The sequence below is a fragment of the Peromyscus maniculatus genome, chromosome 14 (assembly GCF_049852395.1).
Source record: "Peromyscus maniculatus bairdii isolate BWxNUB_F1_BW_parent chromosome 14, HU_Pman_BW_mat_3.1, whole genome shotgun sequence".
Taxonomy (NCBI): domain Eukaryota; kingdom Metazoa; phylum Chordata; class Mammalia; order Rodentia; family Cricetidae; genus Peromyscus; species Peromyscus maniculatus.
This window is the reverse complement of record NC_134865.1, coordinates 18,869,221-18,890,358: the sequence shown is the minus strand read 5'-3', so window position 1 is coordinate 18,890,358 and position 21,138 is coordinate 18,869,221. Positions and strand designations below refer to the sequence as shown.

The 21,138-nt window shown below is 41.7% G+C and overlaps 1 protein-coding gene across 8 annotated transcripts in view; it reads right to left on the bottom strand.

The window, feature by feature from the left end:
- The window catches only part of Hectd1 (HECT domain E3 ubiquitin protein ligase 1), a 92,268-nt gene that overhangs the window by 29,815 nt on the left and 41,315 nt on the right, over nt 1-21,138 (bottom strand). For all 8 annotated transcript variants that reach the window (XM_076550689.1, XM_076550692.1, XM_076550688.1 and 5 more), the window contains exons 16-24: nt 17,957-18,091; nt 15,404-15,550; nt 13,903-13,997; nt 12,141-12,246; nt 6,901-7,035; nt 5,662-5,801; nt 4,938-5,261; nt 3,316-3,482; nt 3,050-3,226 (exon numbers count right to left, since the gene is read on the bottom strand). In XM_076550689.1, the coding sequence (XP_076406804.1) occupies nt 3,050-3,226; nt 3,316-3,482; nt 4,938-5,261; nt 5,662-5,801; nt 6,901-7,035; nt 12,141-12,246; nt 13,903-13,997; nt 15,404-15,550; nt 17,957-18,091 (1,426 nt within the window). The remainder of the gene's footprint in view (nt 1-3,049; nt 3,227-3,315; nt 3,483-4,937; nt 5,262-5,661; nt 5,802-6,900; nt 7,036-12,140; nt 12,247-13,902; nt 13,998-15,403; nt 15,551-17,956; nt 18,092-21,138) is intronic.

The window sequence follows — 21,138 nt, the reverse complement described above, 5'->3', positions numbered from 1 at the left end:
GCAAAAATTTTTGAACTGTTAAATATGACTAAGTGACCAAATGTTCTTTCAGGGAAGAAGCACTAAATCACCAATAATTTCTAAGGTTGAATAAACCCTAAAAAAGACAGGTAAGACATTCCCGGGTCACTTATAGAAATTTTAGGTTACTCGCTCAGATAAAATACTAAGCTGGCATTTCAGATGTTCTCAAAGTTTAGTGGGTACCTCATTTTCTTATGGGTAAATTTACTAGATTTGAATAAGCACCACAACATCTTAGAAACAATTTAAAAGCAAGATGAGCTCTTTTAGAATTAATAAACTAAAGCAAGTAAAAACTTAAATATTTTCAATCTATATTTACTTCTATTTGAAAAATGTTAGTTTCTTTGAAAAGGATAATATTCCAACCCCCGCCCCCCCAAAAAAATTGCTTAGGAAGGAGGCTAATAGTGACCGCAGTCTTCCTTTACTAGAAGCCAACTACCTGGGAGAAACACACATTAAAATGTATAAGTGCACTGGGCTGGAAGAGCTCAAGTAAGGTCCAGCGTACCTGAGCGCCAACACACACCACACAACCACCATACACTAAACTCACGTACCTGATCACCGCCACACACCACACACAACCGCCATACACTAAACTCAGGTACCTGAGCGCCAACACACACCACACAACCGCCATACACTAAACTCACGTACCTGAGCGCCAACACACGCCACACAACCACCATACACTAAACTCACATACCTGAGCGCCAACACACACCACACAACCGCCATACACTAAACTCACGTACCTGAACACCAACACACACCACACAACCGCCATACACTAAACTCACGTACCTGAGCGCCAACACACACCACACAACCGCCATACACTAAACTCAGGTTATGATGAGGCTCAGGAGGAAAACTGACCACCCCAAATCTATAAACATTATTCCAATTTGCGTTTGTATGCTGAAATGACTATTGAAGAACCAACATTCAACTAACTCTTCTGCTACAGAGAAAAGCATAAGACAAGGAAAGATTCAAAATATTACCCCAATATTAAATAAAGTTGAGATTTGTATTGCACTGATACCAAAATATACTAAAATTTCCAAATTATGCCGGGCGGTGGTGGCACACGCCTTTAATCCCAGAACTCGGGAGGCAGAGCCAGGCGGATCTCTGTGAGTTCGAGGCCAGCCTGGTCTACAGAGTGAGTTCCAGGAAAGGCGCAAAGCTACACAGAGAAACCCTGTCTCGAAAAACCAAACTTTCCAAATTATATATATTTTACATATAAATATAAAAATAATACTATATAATAATATATGTTTTACCCAGAAGGCAGGTAAACCAAACTCTCTCTGACCGTGTTTGAAGCCAAAACTGAATTGCAACATTTGAAGAATCAGAAACACGTGTCTTTCTTGAATTCTAAGTTCTGAAATAAAGATTCTAATTTCCTTAGGCGTTTGTTTTAGCTGACTCCATTCAGATAAAAATGAACTGCACCTCATTACACTAGCTACCATCCTCTTAGTAAGCCACACATTTCAATTTATAAGAGAGAATATGAACTCATTAACAAGAATAAGACACCTAAGAAATGATAATGTTTTAAATATGCTCTCGTTATCTCAACTATTGCTGGTAGTCTGCATTTTATCTCACTGCAAACCTGTGTATGTTTTTAGTTGTTTGCAATCAGGGTTCAATGCTATAGAAATGTGTTAAGAATTGTGTTAATTTTAAAGGAATGGAACCTTTAAGACAATAAAATTGGGGCTGGAGAGATGGCTCAGAGGTTAAGAGCACTGACTGCTCTTCCAGAGGTCCTAAGTTCAATTCCCAGCACCCACATGGTGGCTCATAACCATCTGTAATGAGATCTGGCACCCTCTTTCGTATACATAATAAATAAATAAATCTTTAAAAAAAAAACACAATAAAACTGACTAATTTAATAGTTATTTAAATTAAATGCTTCAAATCACATTAAAGTAAATACACTATAAAATCAAATGTTAACTATTCTCCTAAGACCTATCTTCTTTTAATTTTTATTTTTAAAGACAGTCTCTAATCTAGGAACACCACCAGGCCTGGGTATGTGTGGGGCTGGGGATCAAGCCCAGGGCTTCACGGACACTAGGCAAGCACTCTACCAACTGAGCTAAATTCCCAACTCCATAATTTTTATTATAGCTCTTTAAATATTTAGAAACAAGAATATAATCATTTTACATTTCTTACTGCTCAGTACAATTGATGAGAACCTAGTTTAAGCAAACATCTGTTACTAAGTAAGCCTTTTAAATGTAAAGAAGAAATCTGCAGGATAGCCGCTTTGGGAGTTAACAGTAGTTTATCATTGGGTGAAGACTTGCAGTATCTCCAGCAGAAAGGTTAGAATGCACTTCCCTGTTTGCACAGTTAGCCCACGAAAGGAGGGGTCAGACTCCCTCCAGAGGCCGCCGACCAGGCACCACTGTACCAATCTACCGGGAGATCAAGAAACGACTCCTGGTCCTCTGACCTACTAAACGCTAAGATCTTTTTCTTTTTGATTGGCTTTAATACAGTATGAAAAAGGTACTGCCTAAACCCTGAAACTACCAAGGAAAAACACTCAAAATTAAAATCAGGGTTTACTGGTACCTTGAGAACAATACACTGAGGAATAAGAAAAAAAATGTATCAAGAAGATATTTCATTTATACTAGCTTGAAACTCACTCTACACTATTAGCAAACAGATTCTAGTCAAAATCCAAGACTTTATTTTTATTGATTTATTTCTACATAAGTGAGTTATTAATTTTTAGAAAGAGTCTCAACCATGAAGGTCTTTGGACTGGAACTATTAGGCTGGCCTCCTGAGTACTGAGATTAAAGATGTATGCCACTGTGGCCAGCTTTGTTTGTTTTTTTCATTTTAATGTGAAATCGTTATTTTTATCAATTCTTCTACAAAGGTCTGAGGTAGTCATACGATTTACAAGTTGTCCCGAGACAAAAGGAAACCTTCACCGGCCTCAGCACCAGGCTGCTGACCACACACTCACCATTGTGCAGCTCCCCGGTGACCGTGCCTTCCCCCTGCGGGCTGCCGTCCTGATCTCGCCACTTCCAGTCAAGGCCTCTGATAACGCGTGCCCCGGGAACCATGTACTTCAGGACCTGCGAGCGCACCAGGCGCCTCTGCCTTCTCAGATTTGCTTCCGCTTCTTTAGCTGCTTTTCCTAGGACAGCAGAACCAGGGAGACAGAAACCAAGTCACTTTTAATAAGCAGCTGTGGGACCTCAGGACAGCCTCATGTCCGCGCCTTACCTAGCTGGTCTTCACACACTCCATTGACAGTGCCGTAGAGCTCAAACCCAGAGAGGGAGAGGTAGTGTGTCTGCCCACTAGCGTTCTTCCCCATCTGTTTAATCCTCACATGCCGCCACCCCTGCTTTTCATCCTTTGCTGGGTCGAGTGGCCAAGTTGCAGTTGATCTGTAAATGCATTAGACAGAAAGAGTTTTAAAAACAAACAAATCACATGAAAAATATATTGGAAGTGAGGTTTTCTTACACAATAACAAACTTTAGAAAAAAGAATATACCCTTAATCATCACTTAAAATTTGATAATAAATAAAAAAAAAAAAAAAAAAAAAAAAAAAGCCAGGCATGGTGGCACACGCCTTTAATCCCAGCACCCAGGACACAGAGGCAGGTGGATCATTGTAAGTTCAAAGCCAGCCTGATTTACAGAGTAAGTTCCAAGCCATCCAGGGCTACACAGAGAAAGCCTGTCTCAGAAAACAAAATTGATTACAAAAATGGCTAATAAATTAAATATGAATTTTTTTTTTTTGTTTTGTTTTTTGTTTTTTCGAGACAGGGTTTCTCTGTTTAGCTTTGCGCCTTTCCTGGAACTCACTTGGTAGCCCAGGCTGGCCTCGAACTCACAGAGATCCGCCTGGCTCTGCCTCCCGGGTGCTGGGATTAAAGGCGTGCGCCACCACCGCCCAGCTAAATATGAAATTTTAAAAATACTTAATTTAATCTATAATGTCAAATGATTTGATTTGCAAAATGCAAAAGGATAGTGTTTAAAAGGAAAAGAAATACTCTAAAAAATTTCTTTGTAAATTCTTGCCATTTTAAATGCATTAAAATTTTTTCTTTTAGAGAATTTTTTTTAAGTGTTGATCTGAGACTTTTTTTTCTTTTCTTTTTGTTTTTTTTTTTGTTTTTGAGGCAGGGTTTCTCTGTGTAGCTTTGCGCCTTTCTTGGAACTCACTTGGTAGCCCAGGCTGGCCTGGAATTCACAGTGATCCACCTGCCTCTGCCTCCCAGTGCTGGGATTAAAGGCGTGTGCCACCACCGCCCTATTTTTTTTTTTTTTAAATTTAACTTTATTTTATGTGCATTGGTGTGAGGGTGTCAGGTCCCCTGGAACTAGAGTTATGGACAGCTGACAGCTGCCATGTGGGTTCTGGGAACCAAAACCTAGGTTCTCTCAAGAGCAACCAGTGTTCTTAACTGTTGAGCCATCTCTCCAGCCCCTATTTAGAGTGTGTGTGTGTGTGTGTGTGTGTGTGTGTGTGTGTGTGTCTGTGATGTGTGTGCAAGGACACTCATCTGTAGAGGTTAGAGAACAACTCTGGGGAGTTGGCTCTCTATGTCCACCATGTGCTTCTGTGCCTTAGGCTCAGGTGATTAGGCTGGGCAACAAACACCTTCACCCAAGAACCACCATGCTGCCCCTCCTCTGATCTTTTTGACATTTTCAATACAACCTGTATTTCAAACTGTCAATGTCTAAACTATGTATCAAGCGATTTGTTTTTAGAAAGAAAATTTTGTTTCAATATTTCAAACACTAGAGCTCCCCAAAATACAATTCTAAAATAAACAAGGCTCTTTATTGAGTCCCCCAATTTGCAAAGACTCCTCAACTAACCCTGGTTCATTGAGACTGCAGTCATCAACATGGGTATACAAAGAAGTCCAGTTCTGTCCATCTTTGGATACCTGGAAAACCCAATTTCTCAGTGCAGATCTTCCATAGCCACGGGCATGACGAAGGGTGTATGCTGATGGTATTACCCAGACACCCAGATCTATGGCAAACCAGGCATTCTTATCATCGTTGCTATGACAATTTAAAGCTGAATTATCACGACTCAGTATGTCTTCCAAGCGACCATATGGCAGGTTTCTTCCTTCTGAGGATGTTACTACTACAAGTCCATAAGCTGCAGGATTTACCCATTCATATGCAGTTCTACACAGAAATAAAAATTAAAAAAAGAAGACATCAACATTAAGGCAATCTGCATTAGTTCATATGAGGTCTTTTTTTTTCCCCCCTGGAGCTGAGGACCGAACCCAGGACCTTGAGCTTGCTAGGCAAGCACTCTACCACTGAGCTAAATCCCCAACCCTCATATGAGGTCTTATAAACTGAGAATGGTGGTACACTCCTTGGGAGAATCAGGAAGTCAAGGTTGCCATTGGCTACACAGCCAGCTCAAGGCCAACCTGGGATATAATCTTAAATTTAACATATAAGATAAATTCCTTAAGTAGAAGAATGTTCAGTGAGTATCTAATAATTTTACTCTACTACCTAAAAATTTTTCCCAGCTAAGAACTGTCACTTTAGTTTAAATGAAATAACTTACTTTGCATTTGTCCCAATCCAGTAAATGATTCCATTTTCATCAAAATCATGCTGGTGCCGAAATATAAAATTTTGGCCTTCTCTTAATTTTCGAACAAAAACAAACGAGGATCGGTCAAAATCATACCACTGCTTTGCTACCTGAATCAGAGTAAACACAGAAGACTGTCACCTTGAAAACTCTATTGAAAAGAACAGTAAGCCACCCTTTCCAACCTTTTCAAAGTCAACCGTGTTATAACATGATAATCTCCTAGCCAAAAGTTAAAATACACCTGAAGGCCACACAAAAAAATAAAGTGTTCCAGTCCCAGAGCTGCACTACAGGTGACAGAGTCCGCAATGCTGGGGAACTGTACCCAGGGGCTCTTTCCATGTGCTAGACGAGCACCGTCCCTGAGCCCCACAGCAGCCAGAGTACTATCATGTACTATGACATCATTATGGTGTACAAAAACACCTTCCATTCACACTGCTCTTCAAATACCTTTAAAGTTGTAGATATTCAAAGGAAGGAGCTGTCATAATTACTTCTCTATTAAAAATAAAAATTGGGTGCAGTGACTGACTCACATCTGTAATTGTATTTTATTTTACTATTACTATTATTATTATTATTATTATTATCATTATTATTATTATTATTTTAGTTTTTGAGACAGGGTTTCTCTGTAGCTTTGGAGCCTGTCCTGGAACTCACTCTTTAGACCAGGCCTGCATCTGCCTCCCCAGTGCTGGGATTAAAGGCATGTGCCGCCACCGCCAGGTTCTTGTATTAGTTTTTTGTTGTTGTTGTTTTGTTTTTGTTTTATATCCATTTTTTAAATAAGAAATTTTAACATGGGAAGGATGGTCCACTTTTGCAACCCCAGTATGTGGGAGGTGAAGCAGGAGGATCAAAAGGTTCAAAGTCAACTCAGCTTCATAATTAGCAAGTTCAAGGGCAGCCTGGGCTACATGAGACTGACTCAAACTAACAAACAAAAAACAACCGTAATAATAATGAATAAATATTTTCTTAGTTGAAGAGGAGATTGCGTCCTCCTTTAAGAGGCTATACCTTTACTGAATGTTTTAAGATTTTGTGAACTACTTCAGTATCAGATGAACTTTAATAAACATCTTTATGTTCAAGGTATTGGTGAGACTGTTTTCTAAAACCAGAATTACTGGGCACAATTACACGACCCTAACTCTGGGCATGCATTTCCTCGACGGCCCCTCCCAGACAGAAGCTCACCATTTTCAGCAGGTACTGCTCGAGAGACTCAACTGTGGCTAAGGGCTCCATCTTCAGCATTCTGCCAGTCCGGTCTATCAGGGCAGTCTCGCCAGGTGCACGTTCCAGACGAAAGCGTAGTCTTCTCGTAAGTATCTGCACAGAAACAACGATCAACATCCGTCAGAAAATGCTGTTCCTGTTGGATTTGTAACGATGACTGCTTCATGAACACGAACACGAACAAATGAGATTGTTATAAAGTACAGTCCTAATGGGAGGATGAGCCAGGTGTGCTGGCACAGCTGCAGTTCTAGCAGCTGGAAAATGAGGCAGGAGAATTGCCAAGAGTCTGAGGCCAGACTGGGTGATCCGTAAAACCTGGCCTCAAAAAAATGAAAAATAACCCAAGGAATTAGATCAATAAATGTTTTGACATGGCTTGCAAAGAGGTTCAATGACAGTGATTATCAAGGAGAAAAGTTAATTTACTAGAATTTCCAAACCTCAAATATACATAGTACATTCAGAGCCAGGTGTAGTGGCGCATGCCTTTATTCCCAGCACTCGGGAGGCAGAGGTAGGCAGATCTCTGTGAGTATGAAGCCAGTCGGGTCTATATAATGAGTTCCAGGACAGCCAGGGCTACATAGTGAGACCCTGTCCCCAAAAAAACAAAACTAAATGAAATATATAGCTTATAATCATAAATTACAGTTAAGTTAAAGTAGCTAATTAACTTATTCCTTTGCAGCCACAACATATATGATCTGAGGCTAATGAACATTTCATAAAGTACACATCTATTTACTTATTTATTATTTGTGTGTGTGTGAGTGCACACTTGCACAAGTGGAAATCAAGAGGATAATCCATAGGAGTCCACCTCTCTCTCCACCACATGGGTTCTAGGAATCAAACACAGGTCATCAAGCTTGGCAGCAAGCACTCACTAGCTGTAAACGTTAGGTTTTTGTTTTATTTATTTTTTAATTTATTCTATGTGTCTTTTACATCATGTATGTTGATCTCATTCATTTCTCTGTCTCTTCACAGCTGCCCTGCCTCCCTGTTCCACCCCCATTAAAGCAAAATCTAAGAGAGAAAAAGGAGAAAGAATTAAAAATTTTGTCACGGAAGCTGCAGTGTGACACAGTGATCTCATGCTGTAGACACCTTTGTCCAAAATCTTTACTTGCAAGTGTTCGTACCAGAGTCATTGATCTTGTTTGAGGCCTCTGGTTTCTACTACACTACGGATACTGGGTCCTCAGTAGGACTCTTCCTGGTATCCTGTTGTTGCCCTGAGTTGTGGAGATCCTGCAGCTTTGGGACTATGGGTCGGCTTCCTTCACATGATCCAGCAGGTCACAGATGGGGTGGATAGATGTTGGAGTGGGCCAAGTCATAACCCTGGGTCTGAGCCTGGGCAGCTGTGGGATTGGTCCTCCAGATGAGAAATGGGCCAGCTCTCCCACATTCACGACTTCGGGGCTGCCTCACCCACACCTGTGCTAATAGGGTTCGCTCTCCCACTCTTATGAGCACTGGGCCAGCTCCAGGCATTGATTGGGGGGGGGGGCTGTTCTTTTTAAATGTTCTTATTACATTTACTTATTTAGCTGAGGGGTGGGGCATGTGGCAGTCAGAAAACAACCCGTGGGAATCAGTTCTCCTTTAACCATGTGGGTCCTGGGAAATAAACTTCCGTTTCCAGACTTGGTGGCAGATGCCTTTACCTGCTGAGCCATCTCTCAAGCCCAAAAAGTTAGTTTTAAATGTCAGCTTGGGAGAACTTAGAATCACCTGAGAGGAAAGCCTCCATTGAGATGTCTCTAGTTCGGCCTATAGACACGCTCACAGGGGATTGTCTGATGTAAAAAGACCCAGCCCGGTTGGGGCAGCACCATCTCCGGAGTGAAGAAAGCTCTGGAGGAGCAATCAGGCAGCGATGGTGTGTTCTCCCCTCTGCTGTGACTGTGATGCTGTGGGACCAGCTATCCCAAGCGCCTGCTTCTGACACTTCGTCACAATGGTGGACTGGACTCTGGATGGCAGTCGATTATCCTCTTCCTGCCCTGCATTGCTTTTCATCAGTTCATCAGGACATTTCATCAGAGCAACAGAAGAAACTAGGATACCAGCCTCCAATAAACTTAAAAATGCAAGGTAATTTTTCCTCTGATTTATATTTGCAAACAACCAATTTCAGTTAGCTTCATTTCTGCATAACCTTAAATCCTACAAGAGCACTGGTTACTTGTGCATTTGGCACATTTTTGCTCTTTCTTCTCTGGGTTTTACACAAACTTCTGAAAGGAAAAAGAGCACAGGACCCGGTAGAGTACTTATCCTGGGTTCAACCCCAGCAGCGCAGACACCCGGCACGGTGGCTCACACCTGTCATCCCAGTACTTATAGGCAGAGGCAGGGGGTTCTCTGAGTTCAAGGCTAACCTAGTGTACAGAGCTAGTTCTAGGACAGCCAGGACTACACAGAGAAACCTTGTCTTGAGAAAAGCAAAAAACGAAACCCACATGATTAATAAGAATAGCAAAGGTCTTTGAGATATGAGGAAGTTGAACATGGTGACACATCTATAATCCAAACATTGCAAGATAAGGACAGGAGGAACAAACACTCAGGGTCTCTACGCAGTCCTCACCCTAAACCAAAGAGATTTATTTTTGCAGTGGACAGAGGTTAATACCAAGAACCACAAGTGATCCAGTACAGAGAAAACGAGACTATAGAATGCTTGCCCCCAATAAGACATCTGTTATCACTCCAGCCGAGGCTCAGGGTACACTGAGGAAGGGGCAAGAAGAACCAGTAAAAGACCCTTGTGGACAGGGCAGGCAGTTGCATCATGAACTGTCAACAATTGTGGTTGCTCCATAACATCTGCACAAGACCAATCCAGTCAATACTCCAGCATGGAGACACCTGCACAAGACCAATCCAGTCAATACTCCAGCATGGAGACACCTGCACAAGACCAATCCAGTCAATACTCCAGCATGGAGACACCTGCACAGGACCAATCCAGTCAATACTCCAGCATGGAGACACCTGCACAAGACCAATCCAGTCAATACTCCAGCATGGAGACACCTGCACAAGACCAATCCAGTCAATACTCCAGCATGGAGACACCTGCACAGGACCAATCCAGTCAATACTCCAGCATGGAGACACCTGCACAGGACCAATCCAGTCAATACTCCAGCATGGAGACACCTGCACAAGACCAATCCAGTCAATACTCCAGCATGGAGACACCTGCACAAGACCAATCCAGTCAATACTCCAGCATGGAGACACCTGCACAGGACCAATCCAGTCAATACTCCAGCATGGAGACACCTGCACAGGACCAATCCAGTCAATACTCCAGTATGGAGACACCTGCACAGGACCAATCCAGTCAATACTCCAGCATGGAGACACCTGCACAGGACCAATCCAGTCAATACTCCAGCATGGAGACACCTGCACAGGACCAATCCAGTCAATACTCCAGTATGGAGACACCTGCACAGGACCAATCCAGTCAATACTCCAGCATGGAGACACCTGCACAGGACCAATCCAGTCAATACTCCAGCATGGAGACACCTGCACAGGACCAATCCAGTCAATACTCCAGCATGGAGACACCTGCACAGGACCAATCCAGTCAGTACTCCAGCATGGAGACACCTGCACAGGACCAATCCAGTCAGTACTCCAGCATGGAGACACCTGCACAGGACCAATCCAGTCAGTACTCCAGCATGGAGACACCTGCACAGGACCAATCCAGTCAATACTCCAGCATGGAGACACCTGCACAGGACCAATCCAGTCAATACTCCAGCATGGAGACACCTGCACAGGACCAATCCAGTCAATACTGCAGCATGGAGACACCTGCACAAGACCAATCCAGTCAATACTCCAGCATGGAGACACCTGCACAGGACCAATCCAGTCAATACTCCAGCATGGAGACACCTGCACAGGACCAATCCAGTCAGTACTCCAGCATGGAGACACCTGCACAGGACCAATCCAGTCAATACTCCAGCATGGAGACACCTGCACAAGACCAATCCAGTCAATACTCCAGCATGGAGACACCTGCACAAGACCAATCCAGTCAATACTGCAGCATGAGGGAACGGGGAGCTCACAAGCCCCCACTCCTAGATGGGAAACTACCTGTCAACAACTACGCAGGGAGAGGTCAGTCTTTCCTTGGGGGTGGGGCTGCTGATATGCAATGCTGCTGATGCTACAGAGGACAGCTCTACACCCACATGCGTGCAGGCAAACCTGACTACTCTCAGTGGTTTTACAGCTATATCTATATATGACACGAAGTTGGAGAGATACAAGGAGGAGTTGTAAGGCTAGGTGAAGAGGAGGCATTTGGTCAAAATAAAATGAATCCATGTATAAAGGAAAAAAATTAATAAAGTGCTTTTTAAAGAATTTAATTTGAGCAGAATGGTGGTGGTGGTGGTGGCGGCGGCGGCGGCGGCGGCGGCGGCGGCGGCGGCGGCGGCGGCGCACGCCTTTAATCCCAGAACTCTGGAGGCAGAAGCAGGTGGATCTCTGTGAGTTCAAGGCCAACCTGGTCTACAAAGTGAGTTCCAGAACAACCTGGGCTGTTATACAGAGAAACCCCATCTGGGGGGTGGGGGAGGGTGGGATGAGGAGGATATAAAAAACAAAATACAAAATACTGAAACAGGTTAGAGAGACAGTTCAATGGCTAAAAGCACTTGCTGCTCTTAAAGACGACTCAGGTTCTGTTCCCAACATCCACAAGGCATTTCACAACCATCTATAACTCTAGTTCCAGGGGATTCAATGCCCTCTTCTGGTCTCCTCTGGTACTGCATGCATGTAGTGCATTTACATGAAGGGAAAACATTCATACACATGAATCTTTCTTTAAAAAAATCAAATGGTGTCAGATGGTGGTGGTGCACACCTTTAATCCCAGCACTCTGGAGGCAGAGCCAGGCGGATCTCTGTAAGTTGGAGGCCAGCCTGGTCTACAGAGCGAAATCCAGGACAGGCACCAAAACTACACAGAGAAACCCTGTCTTGAAAAACCAAAATCAAATGGCATTTAAACTAGGAACTTAAAGATAAAGCTGAAAATGTTCTTAATCCAATATAAAAGGAAACATATTTTTAAAATAAAAAGTAAAGCATATCATTGTTCCTAAATGTACTTGGTTATAAAGGGCTATGTTTTTCACAGTTACCTGGAGGTTATATGTGGATCCTGGTGTATCATACAAATGGAGAGGTAGTCGTTCAATGGATTCTAGCACAGCTATTAACTTTCGAATTAACGCAACTGCTGGTCTACTGTGAAGACAAAAGTAAGAGCTTCTATGTAACTGCATGCGAATCTTCATGTAGAAGTCTCAATTATCAATTTCACATAACCCTCTGCTTTCTTCAGGAGTGCAAAGACGGGTGAATTAGACAACTCCCTTTCTTACAGTTATTTGCTTGTGTGAGCAAGAAAGAGGTCAGACAAGGACTTGCAGTAGTCAGTTCTCCCCTTCCAGCATGTGAACCAGGGAGAAATCAGATCCACAGACCTCAGCAACTTCTGAGCAGCCGGAGACTCTCCTAACTCAGTTTTTTTGCTTCAGAATCCAAGATATGGGCTAGAGAAATGGCTGAGCAGCTAAGAGCATTGGTGCTCTTGCAGAGACCTGAGTATGGTTCCCAGCACCCACACCAGGGGGCTCACAACCACCTGTAACACCAGCTCCGGCGGATCTGATGTCCTCCTTTGGCCGTCAACGGTACCTGTGCTTATACATACCCACAGATAGAAAGACTAATAAAAATTTCAATTAAATGCACAGCATATGTATATCTTAATATTTGGATAGCTATAACATGTGTTACATTTAGTACAGTAATATTTTCTTGTCTTTGTTTTTTTATCTGGGGAAGTGTGGAGACAGGGTTTCTAGGAACTTGCTCTGTAGCCTGGTAAGCCATGAGTGCTCAATCCTCCTGCCTCTGCCTCCTTAGTGCAAGGATTACACACATGTTGCCACTACACCTGGCTGACATAGGAATATCTCAATCAACTGTCATCACAAAGATATAATCTACACTCAGTGGGCTGTCACTTGTTACAGAACCACCACTCTCAAAAGGAGGAGAACTGGTGCAATGCTCTATCATCCACCCAACTCCAGCTGAAACGATGCGGACTAAAGGCCCATTTGCTTTTATTTATACACCCAGCAGACCTCACTCCATTGTATTTTGAAGAAAATGACAGTGTACCATTTTTTCCAGAGGTGTTATAACTGTATGTCCCTACAAAAGGATAAAGTATCCCTGTCACAGTTAACTAACAATTACCACTTAATATCAAATATTTAGCCAATGCTCAATTTTTTTTTTTCTTTTAAGAAAGGATGGGCCGGGCGGTGGTGGCGCACGCCTTTAATCCCAGTACTCGGCAGGCAGAGTCAGGTGGATCTCTGTGAGTTCGAGGCCAGTCTGGTCTACAGAGCCCCAAAAACTATACAGAGAAACCCTGTCTCAAAAAATAAAAAACAAAAAAGAAAATCCTGAGTAACAGGATTACAGCTGTGTGGTGTCCCACCACCACATCCAGCTTTTTATAATAATGAAACAGATGGTTTACTATGTAGTCAAATAGGCATGTTTAAACTTTAAACTAAGTGATCCCCTGAGGTCCTAACAAACATGGTTTACGTTCTTCTGCTAGATTCAAATAACATTTCAACTTTTTTCATTTATATTTATCAAGCTACTTTCACTGAAAGTGTGTACAAACAAAGTTATTTAAAGGAAGTATACCAAGTATGCAAACACTACAACTATGAAAATAAAAGAAATCTGGGGTTCATTTTGGCCTTGGTGCTAGACACTGAACCCCAGCTTTGCACAGGATGCACATGCTTGCCCACACCCCAGCTTTGCACAGGATGCACATGCTTGCCCACACTCCCAGGCTCTGAGCTTTACCTTTCATCATCTTCACTTTCACTAAAGGCTGTTTTGAAGACATTTATTCTTTCTACCAGTTGACTACAATCTTGCTTCATATCCAAATCTATGCTCTAAAACAAAAAGCAAAACAAAACCACATTTATAGATTTTACTGCAATTTATCACAAGCTTATAAAGACATGAGCCTTTTAAATTATCAATACAATTCCAGTAAACTCATTTACTCATTCAGTCTTTCGATTAAAAACAAAAGGCCTGTGTGCTCGGTAGGCAGTGACTGACATGCAGATGTTTCTCTTCACTAATGTCATCGGGAGCCACCAATTATGCTGTTCTATTAGTGTTTCTCAAAGCAGGCCCAGTGACCTCAGATTGTATGAGAACCAATCATTTCCATTTTCACTGTGCTACTTCAATGAGTTTAGGGGGAAAAAAACCATCAACAATGACTTCACAGATATTAATAAATGATATATTATCAATTACTACTATATTTCAGTAAATGAAGATACAAATGGTAAAATTCCTGAACGTGAGACCCACTGAAGTTAACGACTTTAAGAAAATTTGAACTTTATCACCAAATCAAAATAAAAGATTTAAGCTGGGTGGTGGTGGCGGCACAGGCACTCAGGAGGCAGAGGCAAACAAATCTCTGAGTTCAAGGCCAGCCTGGTCTACAGAGTAAGTTCTAGGACAGCCAGGGCTACACAGAGAAACTGTCTTTTTTTTTTTTTTCCCCAGGAGATTGGGGCTGGAGAGCAGGCTCAGCAGTTGCGAGAACTAACTGGCTGCTCTCTCGGTCGACCTACATTCTACGCCCAGCACCCGCATGCAGGTCACATGTACCTGTAACTACAGTTCCAGGGGACTCAATGCCCTTTTCTGGCCCGCATGGGCACTACATGCATGTGGTGTTCATACACGCAGGCAAAACACACACACACACATATAAAGTAGTAACTTAAAATTTTCAAGTTAAAAAAGAAATTAAAATGGCATGTAGAACTGAAATAAGCATGTTTTTCTTCACTGACATAAGAGAAAATATTTTTATAAAACAGACATTTATAGTAGACTAAGTGTAAGAGAAATACGATTGTTAGTAAATGATTAAATGGTCACATTTTGCTCTCTAACACTGTTTTACAAAGTAACTTCAAGCATATGATTTAAATACTTCAGTTACTCTATTTGAGGTGAGTGCTGAGGAAATCAGAGCACTGAATAATGTTAACTCTTAGGCTAAAGTTTTTTTTTTTCCAATTAAATCTTCACTAAAATAAAACTGGAGAACTTAAAAATCAAATAGATTAAAATATTTCATTCAATTAGCTTAATGCAATGATGTAATTTAAAGGCAGAGTAATTCAAAATATTAACATTTAACATCTACTTAATTTTAAAATATTTCTTAAATAACAATACTTAAAACCAATCTACCAAAAGCAGAACCACAAACACTCTTTGAAACTAACTGTATTATGCTTTTGTTTCTAGTACTAAATGAACTTACATTGTTTAAAACAGTAAGAAGTGCTTGGACTAAACCACTACTACACATTTCATATGGTGAAATTGTGTTCTCATCCTTCAGAAGTACAATTAGGTTTTCTAAAGCTGTCTTCATTAAATCTCGCCAAGTGTTTTCACCTTCAATACACTGAAAGAAAAAAATAAGTAATGAAGACAATGTAAAAGCACAGTCCTTAAGAAAATAACATGTAGCCAGGCAGTGGTGGCACACGCCTTTAATCCCAGCACTCGGGAGGCAGAGGCAGGTGGATCTCTGTGAGTTAGAGGCCAGCCTGTTCTACAGAGTGAGTTCCAGGAAAGGCGCAAAGCTACACAGAGAAACCCTGTCTTGAAAAACAAAAACAAAAAAATAACATGTAACACCAATCACTGTGAAAATGGATTAATATTACACTAGATTAAAGCTCATATTACCAAAGCAAATTATTCCTAGTAAGCTAGCAATATTTGTTTGTGAAAAGCCCACAATACTTTAGAGATTTAAAAAAAATTAATTATATGTGTGGTGGCGGTTAGGGTGCACACGTGTGCTGGGTCCTCTAGAGGCCCACGGCACCAAATGCCCAGAGCTGAAGTTACAGGTGATTGGGAGCGACCCAACTTGTGTGCCAGGAACCAAACCTAGATCTTCTGCAAAAGCAGTATATACTCCTTTTTTCTCCCATTTTTTTCTTTCCTTTCTTTCTTTCTTTTTTTTTTTTTTTTTTTTTTTTGGTTTTTCGAGACAGGGTTTCTCTGTGTAGCTTTGTGCCTTTCCTGGAGCTCACTTGGTAGCCCAGGCTGGCCTCGAACTCACAGAGATCCGCCTGGCTCTGCCTCCCGAGTGCTGGGATTAAAGGCGTGCGCCACCACCGCCCGGCCTTTCTTTTTTTTTTTAAATTTAACTTTATTTTATATATGAGGGTGTTGGATCCCCTTGAACTGGAGTTACAGTTATGAGCTGCCATGTGGGTGCTGGGAATTGAACCACGGTCCTCTGGAAGAGCAGTCAGTGCTCTAAACCGCTGAGCCATCTCTCCAACCCCTTCTTTCTTGTTTTTTGAGACAAGGTTTCTCTGTGTAACAGCCCTGGATGTCCTAGAACTTGCTCTATAGACTAGGTTGGTCTCGAACTCACAGAGATCTGCCTGCCTCTGCTTCCCGAGTGCTGGGATTAAAGCCGTGCGCCACCACCTCCTGGCTACAATATATACTCTTAACCACTGAGCTATATCTCCGGCCCTAATATTAAGTCACTGAAATCCTGTTGAATTCTGCTATACCACAGCATTTCTGTTGAACCCTGATTACTGCAATACTGCAAAGCAGTCACAGAAAATGTGAAATTAATAAGCATGGCTATGAGCAATCAAACCATTTCATGACAGTGAAATTTTGTCTTCATATCATTTTCATGTAGCATGAAACCTGTCCTCTTTTTGACCTTTTGTTTTTGTTTTTTTTGCTGGGCACACACCTTTAATCCCAGCACTTGGGAGGCAGCGGCAGGTGGATCTCAGTGAGTTCGAGGCCAGCCTGGTCTACAAAATATGTTCCAGGACAGTTACACAAAGAAGCCCTGTCTCGAGGGGTCTGGAAAGATGGCTCAGTGGTTAAGAGCACCTATTGCTCTTAATCGGGGACCTGAGTTCACTTCCCAGCATCTAAGTGGTGGCTCATAACCATCTATAACTCCACCTTCAGGGGATCCTATGACTATTTCATGTAGGTAAGACACTCATACACATAAAATGAAAATATATTTTAAAAATTTAAACATAAAAATTACTCTCACCTCAAAAAAACCATACTCAAGTAAGTATAAGAATGAATAAATTTGGTTTGTGGGCTCTAGTTCTCTGGCTCTTACTAGAACATAAAAGATAAGGGGGTGGGGGGTGGGGAGGGGGGTTGAGAATAGGACATAACACAAACCAAAACTCTCTCCAAAGACACTGAGACCAAGCATACAAACCCACAAACTCCAGCAATTGGAATGCTGAGATAAGACAATTATGAGTTCAAGACCATCATGAGCCAAGCAGATGCAGTTGATCTCAAAAGAAAAAGAGAAGTCAGGCATGGTGGTGCAGGCCAGTAATCTCAGCACTTAGGAGCCCACGGCCAGAGGACCCCCTAAAGTTTGAAAGCAGCCAGGACAGCCAGGGCTACATAGAAAGGTTACGCCTCAAAAACGTAAAAAGCAGCTGGGCAGAGGCAAGCGGATCTCTGAGTTCAAGGCCAGCCTTGGTCTACAGAGTGAGATCCAGGACAGGCTCCAAAGCTACACAGAGAAACCCTGTCTCAAACAAACAAACAAACAAACAAACAAACAAATATAAAAAGCAGGGGCTAGAGAGACCTAGGTTCAGCTCCTAGCATACACATGGTGGCTCACAAGCATCTGTAATGCTATATCAAGGGGTTCTCGTGCCTTCCTCTGGCCACTGTGTGCACCACATACTCAGTGCACAGACATATCCGTGTAGGCAAGACACTCAAACACACAAAACAAACAAACATAATAATCTAAAAACAAGAGAGCTTAACATACTTGTCTATTTGTATGAAGTTCCCAAGACGACTCTAACTGAGTTGCTATATTTCTGAGGGTTACCACTACTCCCCGAGGCATGCTTTCAACGGCTTTAAAGTGGTCATCATACAAATCTCTAGCCATAGTTCGTACCTGTCAAAAGAAGCAAAGACATTATAAATTCCACTACAGTGATCAACTTTACCAGTTGATCAGTTCATTATCTGTCTCTCCATCTAAGCTATCTCTCTCAGGCACTTGATCACAAACCTTTAAGAAATAAGACTTTTGCCGGGCGGTGGTGGCACACACCTTTAATCCTAGCACTCAGGAGGCAGAGCCAGGAGAACCTCTGTGAGTTCGAGGCCAGCCTGGGCTACCAAGTGAGTTCCAGAAAAGCCGCAAAGCTACACAGAGAAACCCTGTCTCAAAAAAACAAAAACAAAAAAAGGAAAGAAAGAAAGAAAAAGAAGTAAGACTTTTGAGGCTATGGGTATATAGCTCAGCAGTCTGCCTAACATGAATATACAAAGTTCAATTTCCATCATCACCATAAAAACATAACAAAAAAGTAAGATTTCTGTCCCATATTAACTTCTACATTATGTTATGATTTTTACTCACATGTTCTACTTGCTGAAAAGATACTGATAGATTTTAAATGTTTACTAAAATAGCTCTTTAAAATGTCCAACAGTACCCTTTCTTTTCAAAATAAAAGTAACCTTTTAGTGATTAACCAGTTAGAAATACAAATAACATTACTCCCTCCCCCAAAAGGAGAAAAATCAAACCACTTATGATTCTAACAACCAAAGCTTAGCTTACCCTTTTAACATTCTGGGATATAACAGGCTTTTAAATATCACTCACGTATCATACATAATTACATTTACAAATTTACAGATTTCACCATGAGAAGGAATGATCATTGAAGTTAAAATTAAAGTATCCAAAAGAGCAAGCCACACTAAGGTCTGATAAATTTTAGTACATGACACTATTAACAAACGTTACACTGTTGAACATTTTTACAGATTATGTAAATTATTTTAATGAAACAAGTATTTACTTTACAATTAACTAATGCAAATTTAGAGTTTCTCTAATTTGATCTTGATTATAACTCTAATGCAACAGGAAACAAACTATCCTTCTAGTACTTCAAGTACTGGAAAGATGGCTCAGAGATTAAGAGTACATATTGCTCTTGCAGAGGACCTGACTTTGGTTCCCAGTACTGACACTGGATAGCTCCATGGGATCTGATGCCCTCTTCAGGCCTCCATGAGAATCCACACCACACACAGGTGGTGCATGCACACACACACACACACACACACACACACACACACACACACACACACACACACGGCACACACACGGCACACACACACCAAACATATCCTTGTTTTTTCCAGACAGGTTTCTCTCTGTAGTCCAGGCTGGCCTCAAATTCACACAGATCCACATGCCTCTGCCTGCTGAGTGCGGGATTAAGGGCGTGCGCCAACACACCAGGCTTAAAAACCTTTGGAAGCACTTAATAATAGCTTCCCACTCTATTTTGGTATGGCTTTCTACATCGAAACATAGCAAGACCTAGATTACACTACCTAAAACAGTATTAAGAAATAAATCTGAGGTTAGAACTAATAGTTAAATAACTTTTGCCTAAAATAAATATATTTTGAACCATAATGCTATTACGTGCCAAAGACTAGCCAACTGGTTACTGACTTGTCAATTCAAATCAAGGCACTGTGTCTGATGCCTATAATGCAGGAAATCAGGCGGCTGGGGCACAAGAACCACCAGGAGCTCAGGCCTGTGATAGAGAAGGCCTTGTCTCAAAACCAAAGAAAAAACATTTAGGGAGGGAATAAATAAACCAATCAAGAGCTAGGATGAAGCTCAGTGGTAGAATGCTTGCTGAACACAGCACAAAACTCTGGGTCTGATCCTCAGGAAAAACAAAACGAAGGGAGGAGAGGTGGAGTGAAGCATTAATTCTGTCTGACTTAAAGAGAATAAAATGTAAGATTGAGACAATGTTCTCGCTGATTTATGACTTTCATTATCAAACTTCACTTAGTTGTAAATCTAGATGTGTTTGGTGGATACACCACACAAGCCAAGCATCCTGTTCTGAAAACCAGAAATTCCAAAACCTACAAACTTTTAACTAATAGTGTGACACCACATCATTAAAGCCATCACATAAAAGGCTGGGGACATGGCTGAGAGGGGCAGCATTGCCAAGCCTGCGCAGGACCATGAGGGGCTCCATCCTTGGCACTAAAATCAAGAATGTTGTAGAAAATGATCTGCACAAGGTACGTATGAAATACAAATGAACTGGTTCTGGTTTTTACAATGCTGGGATTATTCCCAGGACCGCAAACATGCCAGGTAAGTGCTCATACACACAGACTTGGATCCTACCCTCAGGATAACTCATGAACATACAAATTTCCCAGGAACCAGAAAATTCTAACTGCAAACCACAGGTGGTTAAAAACATTTCCACAATTAATAGCCAACACTAGGGATTCCGATAAACTCCTGAGCTAGGTATCATCAGCTTTTTAAAGACTTAGAGTTAGCAACTCATCAGCATTTAAGGACTCCGTATTTATCTGCCTATTCAGTAACATTTGTTGCTGCTCTCAAACTGTATTCTAGTATTCCTAGTACTTCCACGGTGCTTCGTGATTATGCAAAGTTCAGCAAAAAAACTGTGTTGCCAGACATACACGGTCCCAGTTCAGTTCAAATAAGATACTGTTCCCTCTCATATTCTGAACAAATGTCTTTTGCACTCTATGTAGTATCATGTTTTTTATATTTCTGTGTTGTTTTTGTTCATTTCACGGTTTCACACATAATACTGTGGTACTTTCTACTTTGTAAGCACAGTCTGACCATGCAGCACAGATGCACACAAAATCACACAAAACCAGCTGTTTGCTTAAAATATAACACAGAGGAAGAGAGAGAGAGAGAGAGAGAGAGAGAGAGAGAGAGAGAGAGAGAGAGAGTGTGTGTGTGTGAGAGAGAGAGAAAGAGAGAAAGAGAGAAAGAGAGAGAGAGAGAGAGAGAGAGAGAGAGAGAGAGAGAGAGAGAGAGAGAGAGAGAGAGAGAGGGAGAGGGAGGTTCAGGCATGGCAATGCTATGGTCAAGCAAAATGTTGCAATCAA